This window comes from Microcaecilia unicolor, chromosome 5 (assembly GCF_901765095.1).
Source record: "Microcaecilia unicolor chromosome 5, aMicUni1.1, whole genome shotgun sequence".
Taxonomy (NCBI): domain Eukaryota; kingdom Metazoa; phylum Chordata; class Amphibia; order Gymnophiona; family Siphonopidae; genus Microcaecilia; species Microcaecilia unicolor.
Genome location: NC_044035.1, coordinates 6,335,610 through 6,352,571, shown reverse-complemented (window position 1 = coordinate 6,352,571; position 16,962 = coordinate 6,335,610). Strand labels below are relative to the sequence as shown.

General features: G+C 44.4%; 1 protein-coding gene across 1 annotated transcript in view; it reads right to left on the bottom strand.

Moving 5' to 3' along the window:
* SFXN4 (sideroflexin 4) overlaps positions 1–16,962 on the bottom strand; it is a 73,617-nt gene that overhangs the window by 30,578 nt on the left and 26,077 nt on the right. The window contains exons 3-5 of the mRNA XM_030202624.1: positions 8,922–8,996; positions 7,532–7,558; positions 5,923–5,977 (exon numbers count right to left, since the gene is read on the bottom strand). Coding sequence (XP_030058484.1) covers positions 5,923–5,977; positions 7,532–7,558; positions 8,922–8,996 — 157 coding nt within the window. The remainder of the gene's footprint in view (positions 1–5,922; positions 5,978–7,531; positions 7,559–8,921; positions 8,997–16,962) is intronic.

Sequence of the window (16,962 nt, the reverse complement as noted above, 5' to 3'; positions counted from 1 at the left end):
CCAGCAGGTGGAGACAGAGAACTGAAAACAAAGGGAGGTAAAATTCTTAGATGTAATAAATGATTGCTTCTTGAAGCAACTGTTCCAAGAACCAACAAGAGGGGGAGCTATTTTAGATCTAGTTCTTAGTGGAACGCAGGGCATGGTACGAGAGGTAATGGTGTTGAATCCACTGGGAAACCGTGATCATAACATGATCGAATTTGAGCTGATATCTGGAGGGCAGTCACTAAAGAAATCTACTGTAGCAGCATTTAGGGGTCCTTTCACTAAGGTGCACCAGCGTTTTTAGTGCGCGCAAAAATAAGTGTACACTAAACGCTAGAGACGCCCATATATTCCTACGGGAGTCTCTAGCGTTTAGCACGCGCTAATCATTAGCACAAGCTAAAAATGCCACCACACCTACCACCACTACTGCAATGGAGTTTATGAGGGATGCAAAGAACAACTCATAAAGAAACTCCAGAACGCTCAAAACACAGCAGCCAGGCTTATATTTGGAAAAACGTGATTCAATAGCGCCAAACCCCTCCGTGAAAAACTGCACTGGCTCCCAATCAAACAATGTATTGCTTTCAACATCTGCACCCTGGTCCATATAATTATCTACGGGATACATCACAGACCTCATAGACCTACCGTCCAGAAACATAATCAGATCAACACGAACATACTTAAATCTCCACTACCCAAGCTGCAAAGGTCTCAAATACAAATCAATTTATGCATCCAGCTTCTCCTACATAAGCACACAACTGTGGAGCGCACTACCAAAAGCCGTGAAAACAATTTACGACCACCTAAAATTCTGGAAATCACTAAAGACCAACCTGTTCGAAAAGGCATACCCCACCGACCCAACTTAAGTGCCTGAACCCTGCAACACAACGAAACCAAAGCTCGTAATGAACATTATAAAACTCTTCCTCTCTACAATTCCCCAATGTGTCTGTAACACATTGAACCTTATTCGACCACAACATCACTCTGTATTTGTTTCACTACCGGAGTCGGCGGACGCCTTCACGGTACTATGTAAGCCACATTGAGCCTGCAAATAGGTGGGAAAATGTGGGCTACAAATGTAACAAAAAAATAAATAAATAAAAGACCTCATAATTTTTTTTTTATTTGTACCCCGCGCTTTCCCACTCATGGCAGGCTCAATGCAGCTTAGGTACTTATTTGTACCTGGGGCAATGGAGGGTTAAGTGACTTGCCCAGAGTCACAAGGAGCTGCCTGTGCCTGAAGTGGGAATCGAACTCAGTTCCTCAGGACCAGAGTCCACCACCCTAACCACTAGGCCACTCCTCCTAGTGACTAGGTGAAAGGTTGACTAGGACAAAATGAGGAAAATGGTCAAGAAGAAACTCAAAAATATCTCTAGAATGGCAGGAAGGACTAACGGCAAGAAAATTATCAGGCAAGACCCAATTTCTCCTTCCATTACATAGCTTTCCACTATTCCAGAACCCGTGCGATGCTCAAAAGCAATCCACTCTAGTGGACTACTGCCCTAAGGACCAAAGCCCCAAAACTGGCTTCCAAGCACATCACAATGTCAACCCTGTAGTGCTTAGCAAAGGTACGTAGTGTCGGACCATGTTGCTGCCTTGAAAATATCTGCCTGTGACAGAAGGTAGGCTGCACCCAGGATGTCGCTGTATGCCTTGTAGGATGAGCCCGCAAGGCCACTTCCCTGCAACCAAATAAGCTGATGCGATAGTCTCCTTCAACCATCTAGCAATTCTGTGCTTGGAAGCCATGAGGTCAAATCTCTGTTTACAAAAAAGCACAAATACTCTGACCGATTTGCGAAACTCATTCATGACTTCCATATATCTAATGAGGACACTACGCACATTGAGAAGCTTCAAGAATACTCAGTCTGTTCATCCTCTCTGCGAAAGGACGGAAGCTCCACAGATTGGTTGAGATGAAATACTGATACCACTTTTGGAAAAAAAGGAAGGAACCATGCAGAGAGACCCTCTCCTCTGAAAAGCAAAGAAAGGGATCCCGAGTGTCTGACTCTCCGAAACCCTACATGCCGACCCAAAAGCCACTAAGAATGTTCCCTTTAGTGTAAGATCTTTCAGCGAGGCCTTCTGGAGTGGCTCAAAAGGAAGCTTCTAAAGAGCTCGAAGGACTAAAGTTTCACTCCGAAAACGGCGTATGGAAGGGCGGCCACAAGCGGTTCACTCTCCGCAAGAATTAAACAATATCTGGGTGAGCCGCAGGAGACGTTTTCGGTAGTTGGCCCCTGAAACAGACCAAAGCCACAACCTGAACTTTTAGAGAACTCAATGCCAATCCTTTTTGGAGACCTGCTTGGGGAAACACTAGGATATGCGTGATCTGATCAGAGAAGGAAGGCAGTCCACACTCAGAACACCAACCCCTGAATGTCCTCCACACCCTCACATGCTTCTTAGATGCGGAGCATTTCCAAACCTGAAGCAAGGTAGCAATGATAATCTTTTTGTTTCAACCAAGTCCTTTCAATGGCCAAGCCGTAAGACCAAAGAGCTACGGATCATTCATGAGCACTGGATCTTGATTCAGTAGGCCGTGCACATGCGTAAGACAGAGAGGACCCCATCCAGCAGACAAATCAGGTCCGTGTACCATGACCTCTGTGACCAATCCAGGGCTAAGAGGGTTATGCAAACCCGGTGCAATACAATCCTTTTCAACACACAGCTGACCTTGAGCCAAAGAGGGAAGATATACAGTAGATGTGTCTCTGGCCAGAGCTGCAGTAGTGCATCGAGCCCGGTTCGTTCCAACAGTTTGGCATCTTATCCTATCTTGGGGGACTTATTACCCACCTAATCCCTTACTACTACCACTAATAATCATTTCTATAGTGCTACTAGACTACGCAGCGCTGTACACATTATATGCAGGTACTTTCTTTGTCTCTAGGGGGCTCACAATCTAAAGTTTTTGTACCTGGGGCAATGGAGGGTTAAATGACTTTCCCAAGGTCACAAGGAGCTGAAGTGGAAATCAAACCCAGGTTGACAGGATCAAAGCTCGCTACACTAACCATTCCATTAGGCCACGCCTCCACTTAATAAGGTTCGTCGCCATCAAGTCCAGAAGCAGACAACTCCATTGGACCACTACCAGCTGAAACCCCTGGCTGGATAGTTACCATTCTCCCAGGTTCAAGGTGTGCCTGCTGAAAAAATCCACCTCCACATTCAAGGCCCCCAACTCATGAGGGAAGCTGCCTCCACCACTATCAGACGAATGTGGGTCTGCCTTGCTTGTTCATACAAGCCACCGCCGTCATTTTGTCGGAGAAAAAAAAACCTCAGATCAGGGTCCCTGCCATAAAAAGAGCAAAGTCTAGTAAGGCATTCCGCACTGCCCTGAGCTCCAAGCAATTTATCGACCAGTGAGACTCCTGTTCCCTCCAGGTGCCCTGTGCCAGATGGAACTTGTAATGAGCTCCCCAACTTGACTTGCTAGCATCCGTTGTCACCACGTCCTATTGTGTTATTTGAAAGGGAGCTCCAATGGGCAAATTCCTGGGCGACAACCACCACTGCATAATCCCTCTGGCAACCAGTGTCTAAGGAAGATGAAGGTCATACTTCTGTGACACTGGAGACCAGCGGCTGAGAAGAGATTCCTGTAATGGAGGCATACGAGACCTTGCTCATGGCAACACTTCTATCACCACTGTCACTGACCCCAGAACCTGGACGTAGTCCCAAACCCTGGGCCTGCCTTGACTGTGCAGAAGACTAATCTGTTGAACCAGCTTCGATCTCTTGTGCTCCGTGAGGAAGATCCTCTTCCATACTGTGTTGAATAGAACGCCCAGATACTTCAGCATCTGTGATGGATTTAGTCTGCTCTTCTCAAAACTGATCACCCAACCCAAAGGCTGCAGAAGACGTCGTCACCACACTGACCCAATAAGATGGCGAATGAATGAGCCAGTCGTAGATATACGGGTGAACTCTGATTCCCTGGTGCGAAAGGAAGGCCACCACCATCATAACAAGCTGCACACTGTCGCTTGAAGGCCAAAAAGAGGCCACTTCAAAGGTTTGTTTCAGTGTGCCTTCTAGCTTCCTATCATGTAGGTCTTTCAGGGCAATGCCGATATCCACCGGCAAGGTGATCTTCTCAGGCACCACCATAACCAGGGAATCCATCTTGGGAAGCTGCAATTTATTTTTCTCCTCCATAAAAAAATGGGTAAAGGCGAGTCATGGTTCTTCCCACTCTCAGCCCCCCGTCCGATGAGACCCATTCTGGATGCATCAGAAAGGCCTTAGAAGGGCACAGTAACATAGTAGATGTCGACAGATAAAACCTGTACGGTCCATCCAGTCTGCCCAACAAGATAAACTCATAGCATAAGGTATGATGTGATACTACATATGTATACTTAATCTGGATTTGTCCTTGCTCCCTCATGATCGACAAAGATGGAACTCCTGACAGGAAAGCACTGCCAGTGCCTCAGAAATAAGGGTACTGAGCTCTTCTTTATGAAACAACCTCAGTACTTTCGGAGCTCTCCCTCCTCTAATGGCTCCTTCGACGATGGCGCCTCTGAACACATCGAAGCCACATCAGATAAGGAGGGAGAAGAAGGGATAGCCTCATCTGCCCACTCCTGAAGGTCTAAACAAGGTATCTCAGGAGCCAGAGGGGCAGCAGGGCGAGAAACTGAAGCACCTTGCAGCAAATCTGAATGGCCCTACTTTAGTAAATAAGGCCTGGTATAATAGCAATATAAACTCCAGAGAAAACAAAGATCCTGATGTAGTTGAATGCTCCGTCGGGTCCTGAGGCTATAAAATGGTGGTTGTGCTCCACGCATGATCAGACAGAGGCTGTTCCTCACTGCCAGTAGACCTGGTAAAATAGCGTCCGTTCCCATGCTCTCCTTCATCAAACTGTGCACCAGCCCTGCTGGAGAGCCCAAAGACCCCGGCATATTCAGATGCTGCCACTGACAGTTTCCTCCACATCCCACGGAATTCCCAGCTTGCAGGCACTTCAACGTCCCAATGCTGGCCGGCAGATCTCACAGCCGGAACACCGCTTAACTGCCTCCATGGGAGTCGCCGTTCACCCCGACTGTCACAAGCGCAGCACAAGGTGTCCCAAGCAGTGAGTCAGGATCCTTCCCCCTGCACGAAGTAGAGCTTGCAGCCCTCCAAGCAGTTCAGAGTCCAACTTTAGTTGGACTTACCACTGCCAGCTGCTCTCCCCAAGTCTTACCACAGATGAGAAAGGCTCAGGACTGATAATCTGTCCCAAGCTCTCCAGTAAACCTCTTTCCTTCTCCTTTCTTTTTTAATTAAAAATTAATTAAAAATTAGAAAAGGAGAGCTCCACAGGAAACAGGGGAGAGGTGAAGGGAGGGAAGAAGTTAATTCACAGGGCACCAGATAGAGGGATCTGAAGACCTCCAGGTATGGCTCTGCAGACTCAAGCCACCTGCAAAGCTCAATTGGGGACCAGCTGACCAACTGGATCTGGAGCAAATCACTCAGAACCAGAGGCTGAAAAGTGCGTCCACCCACCTGCTGGAGACAGAAAATACTGAGCAGCTGGACTGGATGCCAAGAGAGATATGTCTCAGCTCAGTTTTCAGTCCTCTTTCTCCACCTGATGGTTGATGAACGCAACTATCCCACAAGCTCTGGAATAGCGGGAAGCTAGGTAATGGAAAGAACATTCAAACATGTGGTGGAAAGATAAAGCCAGCGTTGCTCACACAAGAACTTGCCCTGTACTGAGGAGAGATTCGGGAAAACATCCAGACAGTAAGTAAATGTAACAGTGAAAGGAGAGATGTCCAAGATGGGCAGAAGGAAGAAACACTGTGCATGCTGGCACCCTGATGTAACAAACGGGACACAGATGAAGGAATGAGGACTCACCTGGAGGCCTGAAGACTAAAGGAATTATTTTCCCAGTATCAGGATGCACAGAGGACTACAAGAAAGCAAAATACACAAAAAGCATTAAGACAGAGGGTCAAACAAGTGCTGGAATGCAAGATCAAATCCATCCATATGCTGCCAGCTCCACCCCCCCCCCCCCAAACATCTGAGCCCTCCCACAGCAAAGCTGGTGTTCATGCTGGCAGGGAGGGAGTGTTCACATTAAGAGGACTTGGAGGGGTCTGCTCTGTCCTGTCGGTCACCGACAGGCCTGTAAGAATACACACCCTCCGATATTCAAAAGTATTCAACCGTCCAGCTCCTGGCCAGTTAAATAGGGTTTAAATGCTTAACCGCAGATATTCAGCGGGAGATAACTGGTTATCTCCCGCTGAATATCCCAGTTAGCGAGCCTATCTTTGACCGCTAAAAAGTTAACCAATTATGACTAAACCTGAAATCTTAAATATTGCCTTGGCCACCGTGGCAGTATCTGCTTTGAGGTCCCAATTCCTGTATCGCTGGGCTCCTCAATTCATCCGCTACTCAGGAGTCAATTTGACATGGAAGGTAGAGGATCTTTACACACAGAATCTTCCCCCTAAGCTGGACGAACTCTTTGGGGATCTGGACAGGTGGGGGGGGGGGGGGGGCTTAATTGTTTCCTGGGTGGGACAGGTAAGTGCTATTAAAATGATGATTTTGGGGACTGGAAGAGGCAAAGCCATAAACAGGTACAGCAACTTCGGCAAAATCATCATTTTAAACATTTTTGTACTCGGATACATAGAAAGGTATTTCGCTAAATTTAGAACAAATGCCCTCTTGGATCAGAGCTAGGGTCTTATATCATCCCAGAAAAAGGGGGCAGAATGCCGGTGCCTGACATTTTTCTATATTATATCGGGCAGCACAACTCTGAATTCTGACGGAATGGCTTTCTTGCTCTCCCATGAAACAGTGCTGGCCAGGATCTTTACCACTGTGGGTGGTCCCTTGGCTTCCCTTTTCCCAGATTCTTGGGTGCATCAAAAGGGTACCCGTGAATATAGGAGGCCCCTTGAAAACTTGGTATGATATTAGGAAAAAAACATTTCCGGATATTCCGGAGAGGACTTGTTTTTTGCAAACAGCTATACAATACGCTCTGGGATTCCTGCCTGGAAAAACGAGTAATACCTTTCATCAATCAACAACTAAGGGGTTACTAAGATTGGGGCAGGTTTGGGAAGATGGAGACTTCCTTACATACCAAGAGTTGGCGGAGGAATATGGACTGCCTCCCCATCACCAATTCCATTATTTGAAACTTTAAAACGATAAACGAACTAAATAGCTTCCAAAAAGCTCTGAAAACCCCTCTCTTTAACAAGGCCTACCACGAGAACCCATAATTAACTACAGCACAACACCTAAACACCTTCTACTCAGACTGTAAGCCACATTGAGCCTGCAAAGAGGTGGGAAAATGTGGGATACAAGTGCAAATAATAACTATATTTCCCGGATAACACGCAAACATCATTGAGCCCCTGTACTAGGGCCTCTCCCCACCCCCAGGGATACAGACACACATCCTGTTTGACCTCTACAACTTTATACTTACCAGGTTCAGCTTCCAAGCTTCTTTCACCTAAACACAGAAACCGAGATTATGTTTTTGGAATTATAGACATCTTTTACTCATGAATACAAATATTGCCATGCGAGATATGTATGTATATACCGTATTTTTCGGACAATAAGACGCACCTAGGTTTTAGAGGAGGGAAATAGGAAAAAATTTTTTTCCCTTTTTCCCAACTCTAAAACCTAGGTGCTCCGGTGCGTCTTGTCCGAATCCCGCCCTCCCCCCCGGCCCTGTCACCACTTCTTCCTACTCACGCGATCTTCCCTGGTGGTCTAGTGACGTCGGGGCAGGAAAGACCCTCCTCTTTCCTGCCCAGCGCGCTGCTCTCCATCCTCCTGTATGCAGCCTGTATTGAAGTCTCGGCGGCCATTTTGAATCTCGCCGAGACCGTCAGGCTGCATACAGGAGGATGGAGAGCAGCGCGCTGGGCAGGAAAGAGGAGGGTCTTTCCTGCCCCGACGTCACTAGACCACCAGGGAAGATCGCGTGAGTAGGAAGAAGTCTACCTTCAGACTATAAGACGCACCCCCCATTTTCCTCCCAAATTTTGGGGGAAAAAAGTGCGTCTTATAGTCCGAAAAATACGGTATTCTTTGTCATATCTTTCTTTCTATATATTTCTTATGTAAGTGTCCTTATGGTATATACAAGGCATATTTTTATTATTATGTTATTATTACTTGTTTCGCCTTACTCGAGATGATTTGCATAAAGCAAATAATTTCATTCTCATTCCATTTTAATTTTCAAACAATTATATGATGACATTATTTATTTGTATATGTAAGGGTAATTGTCTGTTATTTATTTTATTTACATTTTTTGAAAGCATATACATTTTATTAACGCAAACAAATTCTGTCACGAGAGCTTTCTATATGTGTTCATACCAGGGGCGTCGCTGCTATGGGGCCACGGGGGCCAGGGCCCCCGTAGATTTGGCCCTGGACCCCCCTACAGTCGACTCCCCCCCCCCCCACTCGCTCGCCTGCCCGCTCGCTCACCGTCGCCTACCTGGGCTGGCGGGGACCCCATCCCCCGCCCGCCGAAGTCTTCTTCCTTCCTTTCAGGTTTCTAAGTCTGACGTCCTGCACATACAACGTGCGGGACGTCAGACTCAGAAACCTGAAAGGTAGAGTCTGGCGTCCTGCACGTACACCCAGATTACCCAGATGTAGACAGGTAACACGTCACACCTCATCAGATGAAGCCAAAGCACCTCCAGCGGGGCTGCCGCAGCCATGTCGGAGAAATGGCAGTTTTGTTTCTTTATTAACCAACAGCCCTAACTACATGCTTTGTGGAATACACTAGTCCCTCTGGGATTTTGGGACACCCAGTGCTTACATGCGACATATGCACATACCTTTTTGTCTTGTGTAAAATCTCTGCCAGGCTCTCCCAGGCTGTCCAACACGAGTCTGGAATTTTCTATTTCTCCCTAAATTTAAAAATAGGGGGGTAGACATTTTTCAAAAATTGTTTTAATGTATTTTGTTGTGATTAAGCAGAAAGGAACAATGGTGTGTATGTATACAGAAAGAATAAAGTGTTACTTTACTTGCACTACCGTGTTACTGTTTGCTCCTGTTGTTAAAGTGCACTTTTAGTAACTAGGTTCCATCTTATAAAATGAGATCTGCAGTAAAAAAACGCTTCTTAATGGCATGAGCATGCACTAGGCAGTGGGAGATTTCAAGAACTTGGGAATTCATCTCTCAGCTTCAGCTGGCTCACTGTATTCCATTTAGGGCTGTACTGAATATTTGTATTTGATTCGATTTGGCCGAATAATGATAGAAGTCTATAAAATAATGAGTGGAATTGAACGGGTAGATGTGAAGCGTCTGTTCACACTTTCCAAAAATACTAGGACTAGGGGGCATGCGATGAAGCTACAATGCAGTAAATTTAAAATGAATCGGAGAAACTTTTTCTTCACTCAACGTGTAATTAAACTCTGGAATTCGTTGCTAGAGAATGTGGTAAAGGCGGTTAGCTTAGCGGAGTTTAAAAAAGGTTTGGACGGCTTCCTACAGGAAAAGTCCATAGACCATTATTAAATGGACTTGGGGGAAATCCACTATTTCTGGGATAAACAGTATAAAGTGTTTTGTACATTTCTGGGATCTTGCCGGGTATTTGTGACCTGGACTGGCCAATGTTGGAAACAGGATGCTGGGCTCGATGGACCTTTGGTCTTTCCCAGTATGGCAATACTTATGTACTTATGTAAATTCAAATAATCTGGGACTCTGCTGTGCTCAATCCTACTGAAATAAACACTTGATCTCTGAATTCATGTTGCTTCTTTTACTATTTGTTATGTTAAAGCTCAATGCTCATTCTTCATATTCGGGCCAAATAATATTTTTCATTATTCGTATTCAGCCGAACAGTAAAATTTGCTATTTAGTACAGCTCAAATTATATTAATGGACAGGAAAAGGGAATGGGACTTGATACACTGCCTTTCTGTGGGTTTTTAAACAATATTCAAAGCGGTTTACATACTATATACAGATACTTATTGGGGCAATGGAGGGTTAAGTGACTTGCCCAGAGTCACAAAGAATCAAACCCAGTTCCCCAGGATCAAAGTCCGCTGCACTAACCACTAGGCTACTCCTCCACTAGCAACATCCCATGTAGAATCTCAAACAGTAACATTCCATATTTTGGTCAAGTACAGATGAATAAGGAGGGCAGCTGCAATCCTACTACTACTTATCATTTCTCTAGCGCTACTAGACGTACGCAGCGCTGTACACTTGAACATGAAGAGACAGTCCCTGCTCGACAGAGCTTACAATCTAATCAGGACAAATGGGACAAATAAGGCATAAGGACAAAGAGTAGCAAGATTCTGGAATCCCAAAGAGTAGCAAGATTCCGGAATCCCAACGAGTAGCAAGATTCCGCGCAGAATCCCAACAGTAGCAAGATTCTGGAATCCCAAAAACTACTACTACTACTTATCATTTCTATAACGCTACTAGACGTACGCAGCGCTGTACACTTGAACATGAACAGACAGTCCCTGCTCGACAGAGCTTACAATCTAATTAGGACAGACAAACAGGACAAATAAGGGATAAGAACAAAGAGAAGCAAGATTCCGGAATCCCAAAGAGTAGCAAGATTCTGCCCAGAATCCCAACAGTAGCAAGATTCCAGAATCCCAAACCTACTACTACTACTAATCATTTCTCTAGCGCTACTAGACGTATGCAGCGCTGTACACTTGAACATGAAGAGACAGTCCCTGCTCGACAGGGCTTACAATCTAATTAGGACAGACAAACAGGACAAACAAGAGATAAGGGAATATTAAAGTGAGGATGATAAAATAAGGGTTCTGAACAAGTGAATAAGGGTTAGGAGTTAAAAGCAGCATCAAAAAGGTGGGCTTTTAGCTTAGATTTGAAGACGGCCAGAGATGGAGCTTGACGTACCGGCTCAGGAAGTCTATTCCAGGCCTATGGTGCAGCAAGATAAAAGGAACGGAGTCTGGAGTTAGCGGTGGAGGAGAAGGGTGCAGATAAGAGAGATTTAAAAGTCATAGGGAAGAGAATACTTTGAACCGCTCTTTTTGGGGCTGTCTATATATTTCTGTTCTCAGGCTTCATCAATCAGTTGTTGCTAGACATACCGGGAGTCTTTTGTGGGAAAGTTCAAGGGGAGACCTAGAGAAAACGATAAAACTAGAGGAAATTAATTGAGGTTGCGAGGTGGTAGACTTAGGGGTAATATTGGGGAAACTCTTTTTCACGAGTGGCTGGTCGAAGCCTGGAATGCTCTCCTGAGGGAGGTGGTGACTTAAAAAATAACGGTGACGTAATTCAAAAAGGCATGGAATGAACATAAAGGATCACTAATTAGAAAATGAATGGTATTAAAAAAAACACCCAAAACTTAAGTGACTGCCTGTGTGTCGAGTGGTGCTTAGACAGCGTCTCTGGCTGTGAAAAACTAAGCCTGCTGTTGGACCAGCTTGTATGGTCTGGGTCCCGTATATGGCAGTCTGGTTTAGGATGGACTGGGGAAGGTTTTCATGGAAAACTTCAGTAATTTGGAACACGAGGACAGGGCTGGGCAGACTTTTACGGTCTGTGACTCACAAATGACACGACGGACTTAGATAGGCTGGACTGGGCTTCGACAGTACTACTACTACTTAACATTTCTAAAGCGCTACTAGGGTTACGCAGCGCTGTACAATTTAACATGGAAGGACAGTCCCTGCTCAAGGAGCTTACAATCTAAAACACAGGTGTACAATCTAGAGACAAGTGTAGAGTCAATCTGATGGGGCATACTATATTTCTCGAAAGGTTAGGTGCCGAAGGCAGCATTGAAGAGGTGAGTTTTAAGCAGAGATTTGAAGATGGGTAGGGAGGGGGCTTGGCGTAGGGGTTGAGGAAGATTGTTCCAGCAACTTTAATAGTTGGAACCCGAGGACAGGGCTGGGCTGACTTCTACAGTCTATACCCTAGAAATGCCAAAGAGAGACAATGATCTAGTATTTTATATCACATTCATTGTTGGTTGGATCATGACTTGGTAATGAGTGTGACTGTTGGGCAGACAGGATGGACCATTCAGATCTTTATCTGCTGTCATTTACTATATTACTATCTTTAGAAAAATGTGTCTACTTGCTTGGAAATATATTCTGCAACCTTAGACATTTCTGAATCTCCAGGTTATTGGCGGTGAACAAATCAACTCCATCATGAATGTGACTGTTGGGCAGACTGCATGGACCGTAAGGTCTTTATCTGCTGTCATTTACTATGTTACTCTTTGGGGTTCTACATGGAATGTTGCTACTAGTTGGGATTCCGGAATCTTCAGAACTTTTACTACAAGAACAGTGCTGGGCAGAGCAGACTTCTAGGGTCTGAGCCCTGAGAATGGCAAGGACAAATCAAACTCGGGTGTACATATAAAGTATCACATACCATGTAAAATGAGTTTATCTTGTTGGGCAGACTGGATGGACCGTACAGGTCTTTATCCACCATCATATTACAATATGTTACTAAGTTACTCTTTGGGGTTCTGCATGGAATGTTGCTACTAATTGGGATTCCGGAATCTTGTAACTCTTTAGGATTCCAGAATCTTCAGAACTTTTAGTACAAGAACAGAGCTGGGCAGACTTCTACGGTCTGTGCCTTGAGAATGGCAAGGACAAATCAAACCCAGGTATACATATAAAGTATCACATACCATGTAAAATGAGTTTATCTTGTTGGGCAGACTGGATGGACCGTACAGGTCTTTATCTGCTGTCACTTACTATGTTACTCTTTGGGATTCCTCATGGAATGTTGCTACTAATTGGGATTCGGGAATCTTGTAGCTCTTTAGGATTCCAGAATCTTCAGAACTTTTAATAAAAGAACAGTGCTGGGCAGACTTCTACGGACAAATCAAACTCAGGTATAAAGTATCACATACCATGTAAAATGAGTTTATCTGGTTGGGCAGACTGGATGGACCATAAGGTCTTTATCTGTCGTCATTTACTCTTTGGGGTTCTACACGGATTGGGATTCCAGAATTTTAGAACTTTTAGTACAAGAACAGTGCTGGGCAGACTTCTACGGTCTATGCCCTGATTGTGACTGAATAGATAGGGATGGGCTGGAGTGTAAATTTTAAGGGGCTTCGATGTTAGCTTCAGAACTTAGTACAAGAACAGTACTGGGCAGACTTCTACGGTCTGTGCCCTGAGAAAGGCAAGGACAGATCAAACTCAGGTATAAAGTATCACATACCACGTAAATGAGTTTATCTTGTTGGGCAGACTGGATGGACCGTACAAGTCTTTATCTGCTGTCATTTAATATGTTACTATGTTACTCTTTGGGGTTCTATATGGAATGTTGCTACTAATTGGGATTTCGGAATCTTGTAACTCTTTAGGATTCCAGAATCTTCAGAACTTTTAGTACAAGAACAGAGCTGGGCAGACTTCTACGGTCTGTGCCCTGAGAAAACCAAGGACAAATCAAACTCAGGTATAAAGTATCACATACCATGTAAATGAGTTTATCTTGTTGGGCAGACTGGATGGACCGTTCAGGTCTTTATCTGCCGTCATTTACTATGTTACTCTTTGGGATTCTACATGGAATGTTGCTACTAATTGGGATTCCGGAATCTTGTAGCTCTTTAGGATTCCAGAATCTTCAGAACTTTTAATAAAAGAACAGTGCTGGGCAGACTTCTACGGACAAATCAAACTCAGGTATAAAGTATCACATACCATGTAAAATGAGTTTATCTGGTTGGGCAGACTGGATGGACCATAAGGTCTTTATCTGTCGTCATTTACTCTTTGGGGTTCTACATGGATTGGGATTCCAGAATTTTAGAACTTTTAGTACAAGAACAGTGCTGGGCAGACTTCTACGGTCTATGCCCTGATTGTGACTGAATAGATAGGGATGGGCTAGAGTGTAAATTTTAAGGGGCTTCGATGTTAGCTTCAGAACTTAGTACAAGAACAGTGCTGGGCAGACTTCTACGGTCTATGCCCTGATTGTGACTGAATAGATAGGGATGGGCTGGAGTGTAAATTTTAAGGGGCTTCGATGTTAGCTTCAGAACTTAGTACAAGAACAGTACTGGGCAGACTTCTACGGTCTGTGCCCTGAGAAAGGCAGGGACAAATCAAAGTCAGGTATAAAGTATCACATACCACGTAAATGAGTTTATCTTGTTGGGCAGACTGGATGGACCGTACAGGTCTTTATCTGCTGTCATTTAATATGTTACTATGTTACTCTTTGGGGTTCTATATGGAATGTTGCTACTAATTGGGATTCCGGAATCTTGTAACTCTTTAGGATTCCAGAATCTTCAGAACTTTTAGTACAGGAACAGTGCTCGGCAGACTTCTACGGTCTGTGCCCTGAGAATGACAAGGACAAATCAAACTCAGGTATAAAGTATCACATACCATGTAAAATGAGTTTATCTTGTTGGGCAGACTGGATGGACCGTTCAGGTCTTTACCTGTCGTCATTTACTATGCTACTATGTATATGTTGCTTGTTTTGGAGGCAAGGTATGCCCAAGGCTCTTTCAAATGAAAGAAGTATTTTTTTTTTTTTTTTTTCCAATTCTTTTTTTTTTTATTGGTATAGATTTATCTTATATTACAAAAAGAAAAAACAGATACTAAAACAACATTACATATCATGCTTGATTTACTTGTCTGACATCTGAAACTATCCCTATACCTTCCCGTCCCACCCTCCCCCTCCACCCTCCCCCCCTCCCGTATCATGGTGGTGCTTCTTGCTGTTCTTTAAATTGTTCATAGGACTGCCATAATTTGCCAAAGGGTCCCATTCTTCCTCTTCTGATAGCTGTCAGTTTGGCCATTTGATACAGAAAGTCCACTCTCTGCAGTACTTTTTGCATATCCGGCGACTGTTGTTTTTTCCAATTTCTTGCTATAGCAATTTTTGCCGCGACCAGATATTGTGTCGCCAGCTTATGCTGTACCCCCGTCGTTGAGCCCGGTTTGATATGGAGCAAACAATTTTCGGGCTTGCATGGGAAGGGTTGCTGAATCACTTTAGAAATTGTTGAGATAACTGTCTTCCAGTATTCCATTATTCTGGGACATTCCCACCAGATGTGCATAAATGTTCCCTTCTCTCCACAATTTCGCCAACAGTCTGCCGATACCTCTGGATATATACGATGCAATCTTTCTGGCGTATAATACCACCAGTAATATATCTTATATCCATTCTCGATTGCACTCTGAGCCAAAGATGGTTTAAAGAGATACCTATATCCTCTCTTCCAGCAGTCTTTAGTTATTGTAGTTTGCAATGCTGTTTCCCATCTATTCACATATATTGTTTGGGGATCAGTATAACTTAACAAAGCTAGATATAGACGCGATATGCTCCCTCTGCCCCCGCCCTTCTCTAATGCAATTTCTAAAGATGTTTTTCCCAGTTCCAACTCCTCTCGTGCCTTGCTAAGGATATAATTACGGATACAACAGTAATAGACTTGATCTCTGGCTTGCAGCCCGTATTCCTCCTGCAATATTGGAAAGTCTACCACTTTGTCCTCATCCCATAATTGACCTAAAGTGTAGAGCCCTGCACGTGCCCAATGTTTATAACTAATTTCTGACCCTCCAAGCGGAAACCCAGGGGCCCTACCTATTCCTGTCTTGTGAAAGTATTTTCTTTCCGGAAACCATTTCCTCCTAATTTGATGCCATGTGGTTAGAATGTGCCTAATTCCTATGGGTACCCTTCTACCAAAATTCCCAAGCTCCTTTTCCGTTGACCATAGAATGTCTCCTATTTCTCTCATTCCCATCCATGCTCTTTCCCAGTGCAGCCATTTCTTGGTAACCGCCGGGTTGCCAATCGGCTAAAATTCTTAATTGGGCAGCCTGATAGTATAATAGGAATTAGGCACTCCCATCCCTCCTCTCTCTTTTGGTTGGTACATAATACTGCGTTTCACCCTCGGTGGTCTCTTCCGCCATATAAAAGCAAACAGTTTTCTGTTTAAGTGCTTGAAAAAGCTTTGTGGGATAGGGATGGGTAATGCCATAAAAAGATATAGGATCTTTGGTAGAATAATCATTTTTATCGCATTAATGCGCCCCGTCCAGGATATATTTAAACCTTCCCATCTATCCAGTTCACCAAATAGTTCTTTCACTTTCTGAGGATAATTGGCCTCATACAATTCCTCCAACTTAGGAGTTACCTGTATTCCGAGATACCGTATAGACTTATTGGCCCATATAAAGGGGAGCTCAGCTTTAAGCCGTACTACCTCCTGCTTCGGTACTGTGAGATTTAGAATCTCTGTTTTATTAATATTTACCTTAAAGCCCGATTGTGCCCCATATTGTTTCATTATCTCTATAGCCTGCTTTATGGAAGTATCTGGGCTTGTCAGCGTCAACAGGATGTCGTCTGCAAATAACATTAGTTTATGTTCCCTTTTCCCACGCATTATCCCCTTAACTCCTTCCTCCCTTCTGATAGTGCATGCTAATGGCTCCATTGTTAGTGCGAACAGCAATGGTGACACTGCACATCCTTGTCTAGTACCTCTCTTAAGATGTATTGGCTCAGAATAGGACCCATTTACTTTCAAAATCGCCAGGGGAGCCTGATATAAGATCTGCAGCCATTTTAGAAACCTCCCCCCCACTCCAATCTTCTCAAGTGTCGCAAAGAGAAAAGGCCATTCTACTCGGTCGAACGCCTTTTCCGCGTCCACCGAGAGAACAACTGCCGGTACCTGTTCATCCCCGACCTGCTGAATGAGATGTTGTAAGCACCTAGTATTGTCATATGCCTGACGCCCTGCAATAAATCCCACTTGATCCTCATGTACCAGTC